The sequence below is a fragment of the Sminthopsis crassicaudata genome, chromosome 4 (assembly GCF_048593235.1).
Source record: "Sminthopsis crassicaudata isolate SCR6 chromosome 4, ASM4859323v1, whole genome shotgun sequence".
NCBI lineage: Eukaryota > Metazoa > Chordata > Mammalia > Dasyuromorphia > Dasyuridae > Sminthopsis > Sminthopsis crassicaudata.
In genome coordinates, this window is record NC_133620.1 from 185,167,789 (window position 1) to 185,178,269 (window position 10,481).

Sequence of the window (10,481 nt, forward strand, 5' to 3'; positions counted from 1 at the left end):
TGGGTTTGGCTTCTGGGATTAGCTTGATTAAAAAAAAAAAAAAAGAAAATGAGCAAATACAGATCTCAAAAATATTCTAAAAGTTGATAGTTCTGGTTTGCCTCAAAAAACTGAGAATGACTGATCAAGAGACTTGGATTATTGTTCTGGCTCTGTCTCTTCTTGTATGAATGACAGTGGTAAAGTCACTTATCCTTTCCAAGCCTCAATTACTTCATTTGTAAAATGAGGGAAAGGATACCCTACTGATCTACTTCTCAGAACTGTTGTAAAGTGGCAATGAGATAACACTTACAGAATGTCTAAATGAGCATTGTTAATAAAATGTACAGTACAAAATAAAATTATCAGCATAAAATATTTTTCTATAAATTAAATCTTTAACTACAAATAGATTGGGCATTTTTATTCTACCAGACACAATGATGGGAAGTGTATTTCTCTTATGAAGCAACACAATGACTATATAATAAACATATCTTTAATGTATGTTTCATCCTCCTTACTATCCTCACTCCTGTTTTGTCACCTCACCCCCTGAAATATCTAAAGTGACAGAAAGAGAAAAAACACAGCTAATACAAAGAAGTATTGGAAGAAGCTGAAATTAATTGTCCGTGATACACTCCCTGGAAATTTCCCTTTCTTGTGGTGCTTCCCAGTTGTTCACCATAAATTTTGTCAAGGTTTGGTGTTTTGGGATGTTTTCCCTTGGGGGCAAATTTGTGACACAAGAGGCAGAAAAGAGGAGAAGAGTTTCATGTTTCATAAAATGTTCCTTGTAAAAAAAAAATAGATATATCCAATACAATTGTTGTGCCAATCGCTGTGCAGTGCCACCTCGGTTGTTGTATTTCTGGAGTTTGAACAGTTGTCTCTACAACAGCTGCATTTTAGTAAGCTGAGGGCAGGTGGCCCCAGATAAACCACTTGCCATTCATAGTCAGGATGAGCCATGTTGCCTGTGTTCATAGTCTCAAAGAAAGAGTCTGTGTTTTGGGGAGTTTTTGTTTGTTTTTGTTGTTGTTGTTGGGGATGGAGACCGAGGAGTGGGAAGTAGATTTCTGGCAGGAATGAAGGTGTAGCAGGGAGTGACAACTTTCTTTTTGCTTCTTCAATGCAGAATACAAATCCGTTTTAAAATCCAAGTATTTGAAGTCTGTAGTTTATCCTCACACTACACGAAAGAATCCACATGAACAGAAAATAGTTCACACCACAAAAGTCTATTTTCCACCTCCTGTGATTTCATATCACCACATAAAATGTTCACCCAAGTGCCAAATCTGACCACAGATATTTCTAGTGAATCAGCCAAAAAATTGTTAAGTCAAGTTGAGGGTCTTTGGACATGTTCTTTGAACAAAGGAATTTTTTTAAACAAAGTCTTTAAGGGTATGTTTGCCTGTATTTTTTTTTCCTGATATACCAAGTAGTCTGATGTCTTTGCCTTTCCCTCTGTTCTTATTCCTGAAGTGAAGGGCATGGATGTTGTGCCTGGTGGACTGGTCTGAAGGGAAAGGAAAGGGAAAACTCAGGACCTTTTCGGTCATCAGATCATCTCAGCTCAGGAGGGATCCACCACAGAAGGAATATCGGCGAGCTGCAAACCAAGATCAGAAGCTGTTACAAACCAACTGGATTTCAGCTCTGAAAGTCACCAATTGTACTAGGCAGAAACCTATAAGGAAGGAGAAGGTGGAGGGCAGTCTAAAACCAGTATAGATCCTTGCTTTTGTCCTGAGGCTGCAAACCTGAGAACAGAGAGAAAACAAAACAAAAAAAAAGAGAAAAGGGGGGAAGAAAGGCACAAGATATGTAAGGACAGAGAAAGACAAACACCACTGCTTTACTTGTGAGACTCAAAGAACTGAGCTAAAGGTTGAATAAAAGTAAAAAAATTAAATTAAATTAAAAACTATAGAGAAATTTCAAATCTAGACCTCTGGGTGGGGGTTAGGTGGAGTAAGTAGAGTAGGTTAAAATCAGTGACTGAGTTTATTGTGTTAATAATGCATTTATAAATTTTCATTAACCAAAAATACATTTGTCACTATTTTCTTAAAAGATCTGGTTGATCTTTGTTTCTTTGTCTGGCAATACTATTGCTACGATTCTTTTTTGTAGAGTTGCAAATAATAGATTTCATTGCAATCTTCCACTCCCAAATTGCACAAGTCATGGAGAAGGGGAGGGAAAGCAAAATAACCCAGATATACATGGCATAGTAGAAAAAGCACTACACTCAGAGTCAGGAGTCCTAGAATCCAGTCTCAGTACTGCAACTTACTAAATTTATCATCTTAAGCAAGTCATTCAACCATAGCCTCCGGTTTTTTTTTTTTTTTTTTTTCATCTGCAGTATGAAGGGGTTGGATTGGATAACCTCTTAAGTTTTTTTTTTTTTTTTTTTCAAGCTGTAATCTTATAGAATTCTCCAATTAAAATAAGGATCATATCAAAGTAGGGTAGGGACCTATTCACATCCTGGACTGGAAGTATTTCGGCTGGTAAGGGAACTAAACTATTTTGAATCAGAAAATTTGCATTCCTCATACAATGGAATCTGAGAGCAAGCCTGACCAGGGGTCACTCAGGTGGCTCTGGGAAAAGACAAATATATAGGAAAAGAGCCCTCATCCCCTTCTTCCCCTTCTTCCCGCATTTTACCTGAGTCTACATTGAGGCCCAGACTCTGTCCCATATCTCCTGAGGGGCTAGGAAAGGGCCCCGCTGGTGTGGTCCATGCTGAGCCAGCTGACTCGCTTTTGCCCAGTTCGCAGGGGGGGCTGACTGGTGTGGGTACTGAGGCTGGCGTGAGGCGGTGCTGTCTGACTGAGGCCGGGGGCATCAGCAGTGAGCTGTAGCGAGGGTCGAAGTGGGGGCCATAGACTTCATGCATGGAGGCAGGCCGGGGGAAGGTGGTGCCCTGGGCCCCGATTGGCCCGCCCAGGGAGTAAGGATGGTGAGGGTGCGGATGCGGGTGGTGATGATGGTGATGATGATGATGGTGAGCATGGTGCCAGGGTTCGGCAGCCCCTTGGTGAAGGTGGCTGTGCAGAGAGGCTGGGGAGTAGGGGTCTGTTGCAGCAAAGGGGAGGTCGCTGTGGGCTGAAGCCAATGGACTGCTCAGTGAGGAAGCTGAAACTGCTGGCTGGTACGTGCTGTTCCAGAAAGAAGGGGGGAAACTGCGCTGATTCATCGGGAAGGAACCATCTACAGGAAAGACATGGGACAGGAAAAAGGACAAAGAAAATAAAGACAGTAATCACCTCGTGAGACCATTATCATTCATCATCATCATCATCATCACTATGGAAATGACACTTTACCTATCTGTGCTCAGCATCTCATCTGGAAAATAATGGGTTCGAACCATTTCTAAGGTTCCTTTCAATTCTAAAATTCCTCTACTCCTCAAAATGTTTTAATTGGGAATTGTTTCCCCATTAGGCTAGAGACTTCTCCAAAACCCCAAAACTAAACAATTGGAAACTTTCCTGGTATACCACTAAGCCATCCTCCCCTAGCCTATGCCCAGTTTTGAAACCAAACAGCAGAGCTGTCTGGGACAGAGGTGGGAAAAAAGTAGAACGAAGATATGTTTCTCTGAGGACTTAGTTTCCTTAACTGGAACACAGGCGTGGACTTCACTTTTAAACTCCCCTTCACTTCTAAATTCCATTTTTTCTCCCCAGGAGAGTCAGTTTCTTCTGAAAGTCATAGTAAACTTTTCTCAAAGGGGACATTCCCCCTTATGCGCCGTATACATCCTATTGCATGGATTCTGTCACTGAAGAAGAAAGTCAAGAAAGTCATTGACTTATTTTCTTGGAAACACCTCTGGATTGTAGGTGTTTCAAATGCAGACAGGAAGTGGGGGAGGAGAGAGGGAAAGAAAAGAGGGAGGGGTCCTACTGACTCGATGCTCTGGGAATATTCCCTGCAAAGTTGGATGGCAGTGAACAAAGAGGAAGTCTTCCCAACTTTGAGAAACTAGAATTTCCCACCAGGCTGCCCTAAACCATGGCGGGGGGAGGAGGAAAGAAGGATTACAATGGGTTTCTGCACTCTCCACTTCTGCTGAGTCCTAGGATAGCTGACATAATTGCCCCCAGGCATCCTCACTATAAACGCTTCCCATAAAGTTAAGGATCTGTATTCACGGGCCAGATCTATCAGTTAGCCAATTGCGCTAAGTTCCTCTCCTTTCCTTCTTCGCCCCGCTCACTTCTAGCTTAGCCGCTTTAGCTCAGAGAGGAAGTTACCGGGTGATTCATAAGCAAAATGCAGAGACTTCTTCTTAAGTATCTGGGAAGTTTTTGGTGCTTCTCTTCCCTTTTAAAAAATAACTGGGTTTCAAATACTGCCTTTGAAGTAACCCCCACAGCACTGAAAGAAGAACAGTTTTCAGATTCCCCCCCCACCTCCACCCCGAGAGAAAAAAGAAGGAAAAGAGCTGTCTCCTTAGACATTTGTAGGTGACGGCATTTTCCAAGTTTTCATTATTACCATCCAATTTCTCAGACTATAACTAAAATCCGCTAGTAATACTAGCTCTCATTTACATTATGCCTCTTGAAGTGATTTCTATTATCATTAAACCAATGCTACAGATAAGGAAATGAAATAGCAAGAGAAATTTGCCCAGAGTCATAATGTTAATTAATTAAGTGCCGGAAGAGAAATCCCAAGCACTCCGTCCCTCTTTTAGCATGGCATCATAAACACTGGCAGATTTTATGTTTAGGCCAGTGGAAAATTAAAATAATTTCGAATACTTAGGGTCGGACCAATTGGATAGTGCAGTTTATTAACATTAATATTATTTGAGCAAAGGCAGATGTGGTATACTGTAGGTAGATCTGACCTCAGAATTGGGAAAACTCGGTTTCAAGTCCCATCTCAGATCCACCCTTAATTAATGACTGCCCTAACAAGAGTGATATGCTTATCTGCTTTGACAAGAGGATGTTTCTTCATTTGGAAACCCCATCCAAGAAATCACACAGGTCCATTCTACTCTCCCTAATTTGTGGAACGATGTGTGGAAATCACAATTTCCTTTCTTAAGAAGAAAAGAAGCCTGGGATAGTGGGGGGGGGGAACCCCTTCCATTCTTTCTTAACAGTCTAAATTTATCATTCCAGAATTTGTTCACATTGTAAATTCTTAATTTATCAAGAGAGCTTCTCAGCCTTACTTTTCCCATCACTAATTAATTGCAAATTAGCCTGCCAAATAAAATCAGCTTGTCTACCAGGGATTCTGAGAGGAGAGGGGATGCGGTGATCCTGTAACAGGAGTAGTAGTACCCCTATAAGATAGTGGAAATGAGGAAAGCTTGGGAATCTGAAATTTGCACTCATCTGACGTACCGCAAGCTGAGAATAATGTGTGGTAACTAAACCTTAAGTTCTGGGATTTGAAGGAGAATAATTATGAAGTGGGATCTATTGGACAGCTTGTGAAAAAAAAATAAAAAGAGGTGCTCCCAATTGAACTCTGTATCTCTCTGATCCATATACCTGTTAAACTCAGTTTTCTAAAATAGTTCTTTCTTTTCCCATTGAGTAAGTTCATTGAGATCAATTATTATGTTTTATTCGTCTTTTTAGGATTTCGAGAGCATGGGCTAATTTTTTTTTGTTTGTCTTTATATCTTCAGCGCTTCCCTCCCCCCATAATGGTTGACACACAGTGAGCTCTTTAATAAATGCCTTTTCATTAATTTCTAGTTAACCTTCCTCCACAAAACTTTTGATATAATACCATTTAAATATTTGTTAAATGAATATTGTCTTTCTTTCTCCCATTCATTCTCCTCTTTCCTTCTTTCCACTTCCATCCCTGTCCTCTATAAGGTAGAATTTTTGAGAATTTATTCTCCTTTAAAGGTAGGGCCCACTCTTTTGAATGGAAAAAGGGACGAGGAAACACTTTCTCCTATCCCGCCCACCTCCCTACAGAGAAAGCCACATTTGCTCACCCCTCCAGGACCCAGAACTTCTTGGGGTTTTGCTGCTGGCGCAACCAGGCGAGTAGCTACTGGGCTGGCTCAGGGCCCTGCTGAAATGCTCGTCCACCACGGAGCTGATATCTCCTTGGAAATAAGTAAATAAGACGCAGCGCGAGTTGATGTACTCTGCCTCCGGGGGGCGCTCCTTCTCCGGGCTGCAATCTTCCTCTTTGATACTGGCCGGAGTGTTGCTGGAGAAAGAAGAGCTCCCGCTGCTGGTGCTGGCGTTGCTGTTGCTCTCCGGGGCTTCTTGCATTTTCGAGTAAAAAGCTAGTTTCTGCCAGGTGGGATGGGGGTAGGGGTGGGAGTGGAGTGAATGGAAAAAAAGAAAAAGTCAACTCTAGTTTCGAGGACAATTTGGTATGAGGCCGTAGGACCCTTTAACCAGCCAGTACCTTCACCCAAACTTGGGTCCCTAAAATGTGCAATTTAGGCATCCCCATTGTGAGGGATGATGATGATGATGATGATGATGATGATGATGATGATGATGATGTGTGTGTGTGTTTGTTTGTTGCTCCCAATGAAGGGGAGACGAGCCACCCAGATCAGATATTGCCAAGTATCACCTTTTCCAGATTGCTAACAGATAACAGAAACCTTTCCAACAATGATAAATCAGTGGCTAAGCGCTGAAGGGATTCCTACCGCTGTCATTGTCATCCCCCAGTCCATCCGCCAAAGCACAAGAAACATTTTGGACAAATTCTGAGTTAGCTAAAGTTTGCAAATGGATGCATCTATTAATCTCCGCTCTTTAAAACCAATATATGGAAACTAAAACTTCACTTTTGGGGAGACCCGGTAGAAGTTACAGGGTCAATCTAAATGGGGCCTGGATAACCTGTATTCATTTAGGGAGGGACCATAAAGAAAAGCTCCCCAAAACTCGGGGCGGAGAAGACCAACAAACTCAACGAAGTTGTGGAACGTTAGATAGAATCGGTAGCAGAAAGTTTGTATGTAATTTTAATTAGGAATGAGCAAGCCACATTTGTGGAAAATAAAGAACAAAGATCACAACCACGAGGCAGTAGATCATTTCAATAAATAGCTCATGGTTACTTTGGTTGCTTGTCATCGGCTTATTAAAGACAATCCGGGCTTTCTATGTCTTGCAACGTAAAAAAAAAAAAAAAAAAAAAAGGAGTTTTCCTGAGCATTTAGAAATACTAAAATTCTTTCTATCTTCATTTAGTCAAATCTGCAAAGGAGGAGAAAGATGGCTTCTTTCAAGATTAATTTATGTTCTCCTGAGACCATCGAAATCGTTTGATTGTTCCCTATAAGCTTGTAGTTGGTTGATGACACCGTTGTATCGCTAAGACCTAATTTTTTTGTGAAGAAATAATTAATTCATTGTTTGAAATATTGCAAGTAGGACTAGCATCTCTTGTCTGGTTCTCTAATGAATCAATGAATAAAGAAATCACCCAAATCAAACAAATTCCGTGAGAAACTGAAAAAAATCTAATAGCAAATTTCCTACCTTTCCTCAAGCTTTCTCTCTGCCTGGCTGGCAAAAACTCATCTCAAAAGCCTTAATAAGAATACATATTATATTTACAAAAATTACCATTTCCTAAATACCATTTCTTTACTTGGCTTAAAAGGTCTGTTTTCTAAAACCAGTGTCCGATTGAAACAATACTGCGAAATTAGAGGGATAAAATACAATTAGAATAGAATAAAGGCAAAGAAAATTTCAAGTTTCCAATTCACCGATTCATTTCCTATACTGAATTAAGGCTTTCTGATCAAATGGGGGAAAAAAAAATTGAAAATGGGAGGGGGTGTGTGTGATCTAAATGTTCTTCAGTAGGAAACCAATTCTTCTTTGTACTTCTAAAGATTGGGAGTCTTCACTACATGTCATTGTTTCGTTCCCTGACTTGAAAGTCCATGTTTAAGTTGCATGGACCAGAGGGAGGAAAAGGGTGTGAGGAAAGTGTCCTTTTCAACAGGCACAGCCTTTCACGAAGAGAGATCTTTTATCTCTCCTCTTACCTCTACCCCGCAAAAAAAAAAAAAAAAAAAAAAAAAGTCTACAAAATCAAGGGTAAAGGGACCAGACAAAAAGAAAAGCAGTTTGTGAAATGCAAGGATGGCCCCCATTTCTATGAATGAGGTTCAGCCAGGGGGGGTATGTTCTAATTCCTTTTTATTTCGCGGGAAACTAAGCAAAACAAGGAAAATACACCATACACGCCCATTAATGTGTGTGCTCATATATATATATATATATGTGTGTGTGTGTGTGTGTGTGTGTGTGTGTGTGTGTGTGTGTGTGTGTGTGTATATATATATATATATATATATATATATATATGAAATTTTGTATTTTATGCAATGCCATTTAGAACTAATTCCCTCCGTGAAAACACTGCTTAGGGCTTGCAGAACGATAAACCACAAATTTTGAGAATTGGAGAGGACCTCGGCAGCCATCTAATCCAACCCATACACGAAAACAAAATATATAACATCATAGAATTTACAAATTTGATGTAAACCAAATCTATACTCAGGGAAATCAAAATTACGAGCGCATTCGTTTGAATGTAAAGGGAATGCAATTTTGTGATGGCTCGCGGGCGATTTAAGTTTTCCTTTAAAAAAAATCATCTCGTATGTTTCATTCGAAAACTTAATACCAACTGAGGATAAGATCTCGAAAAGAAGAAAGGACAATAATCAAAAAGACTTAAATTCAGTCTAACATAGCATCATCATCACGTGGCCGTTAAACGGACAATGAACAAATAACCCAACAACCCCAAACCAAAGAGGGGATTAACAACCCAATTGAAACTTTCCAGCAGAAAGCAAAGGAACAAGCAAAAAAGGTTTTGCTTAGTATGATAGCAGAAGAGTTGTCCTACTTGGCAGCCTCTGCTTCTGGAAAGCGTTTGTTTGCTAATTGCTCAGACATCGGAGTACAAGATTAAAGATGACCCAGGCTCACTGTTTTGGGAGCAAGGAGTAGTGCGATTCCTTGGAATTCTCAGAAAAGCCATGGAACCTAGAGTATAAATGGCGTCCGTGTCAGAAGGTCAGAAATCCCATTCATCGCCAGCCCAAGTTTGGTGTCTTGCTCTGTTGTGTGTGGACTATGCTGGTCCACGAGAGCCTACGACGCCTTGAGATGCGGTTAAGAGAACCGCACGCAGAAGAGGGAACCGGATCCTTGAAGTGCGGGCCACTTTGCTCTGACAGCTCCAGGATTGCCTCATCCTTAACTTGAGTTGCTTCCCAGTTTCACCGGTGCCCACCCCGCCTCCACCCCTTTTGATCCAAGACGACGCATACCTACCTGATGATAGGGAGTATAAGCTGCTGCAAAATAAGGCTGCGGAGGACCATAGACTTGGTACATAACATCCAGACAGCTCATGGCTAACCGCAGCGGGAAATTAATTTTTTCGATCATCAATTCCTGTCCAGACAAGCGAAGTGATGCTGCCTGGGGCGGTGCCTGGCGCTAGGAACCTTATTCATTGGCGGTGGGTTGGGGAGGAGGGGGTGTAAGCAGCACGTTCTTAACTCTTGTTTGGCTCGCTCCCTCACCTGCAATAACAAGTCCAGTAACTGAGCTTCGGGAGAGCGACTCCCGAGTTTCAACCAGGGGGAATTTAAACCCCAAACACGGCTCAGTGACGCCACTCTGGGGGCTCCGAAGTAGGAGGTGGAAGTTATGGAAGGTGGGCGGGGAGCTGGGGGCCAATGGGGAGGGACGCCTGGCTCCGGCGTAAGCTCGCTCTACAACTCCCAGGGGCACCCCGGCAGTCCTCCGGAGGCTGCAGGGAGCACTGACTTCATCTTTTGGGGGCCGCTCGGCTGGGGTGCGTTGGTTCTGGGAGCACTGGGGGCAGGGAAGCAGTTGGGGTTCGAAATCCCCAAGCCGAAGGGAAAGAGGCAGGGAAAGGGGGGTAAAATAAAGCAGAGGATTTCGAGACAGCGGATCGGAAAGAGGGGACAGCAATTGGGAGACTAAGAGTATTCTTCCTAGTTAGGTCCTGAGATAGAGCAGGGGGATCCTCGACCAATACCGGACCTTCTGGAAATTGGTTCTGGAGAAAGACACTTGGCGACGGAGTGTCTGGATAATACTCTCTCGTCATTCCGATGCTTAAGAAAGCAAGTTTCTGCAACAGAATTGCAGTGGATCGCAAATTTTTCCCCATTAAAAAAAAAATAATAATAATCTCCTTCGTATTCCTTTTTGTCTTTTTCTCTCTTCCATCCCAAGCTTCACTAGCTCCCCATTGTGCCGATTTGTATTGTTGAGCAGCTTTCTAATAGTTCGGGAGAACTATTTATTCCAATTCTTCCCATACACATCTTTCCAGGTCCACTCTGTTAGGGATTTTATCTCCATCTAGGAGGAATTTTATTTCCTTTTAAATTTTTAAAATGACTTTTGGTTCAAAGAATGACTCCTGGGAAGTAGCTTCAGTGGCTA

At 41.9% G+C, this 10,481-nt stretch overlaps 1 protein-coding gene across 2 annotated transcripts; it reads right to left on the reverse strand.

The window, feature by feature from the left end:
* Positions 1-467: 467 nt before the first annotated feature.
* VGLL2 (vestigial like family member 2) lies at positions 468-9,685 on the reverse strand. 2 transcript variants are annotated; one of them, XM_074265416.1, is made up of 4 exons: positions 9,333-9,685; positions 5,990-6,296; positions 2,671-3,216; positions 468-1,603 (listed from the first exon to the last, which is right to left on the reverse strand). In XM_074265416.1, exons 1-4 carry the CDS (start codon positions 9,447-9,449, stop codon positions 1,563-1,565), a joined length of 1,011 nt encoding a protein of 336 aa, XP_074121517.1. In that variant the 5' UTR covers positions 9,450-9,685; the 3' UTR covers positions 468-1,562. The 2 variants fall into 2 exon arrangements, with proteins under 2 accessions (XP_074121517.1, XP_074121516.1); XM_074265415.1 differs by having other exon boundaries at positions 1,005-1,754; positions 9,333-9,533.
* Positions 9,686-10,481: the final 796 nt, after the last annotated feature.

Coding starts and splice junctions, on each gene's coding strand:
- VGLL2 (XM_074265415.1), bottom strand. CDS start 9,449: ATGATCGAAAAAATTAATTTCCCGCTGCGGTTAGCCATGAGCTGTCTG. Junction 3,217..5,989: donor AAGTTCTGGGTCCTGGAGGG/GTGAGCAAATGT, acceptor TCTTTCCTGTAG/ATGGTTCCTTCCCGATGAAT. Junction 1,755..2,670: donor GGGCCTCAATGTAGACTCAG/GTAAAATGCGGG, acceptor CTCTGTTCTCAG/GTTTGCAGCCTCAGGACAAA.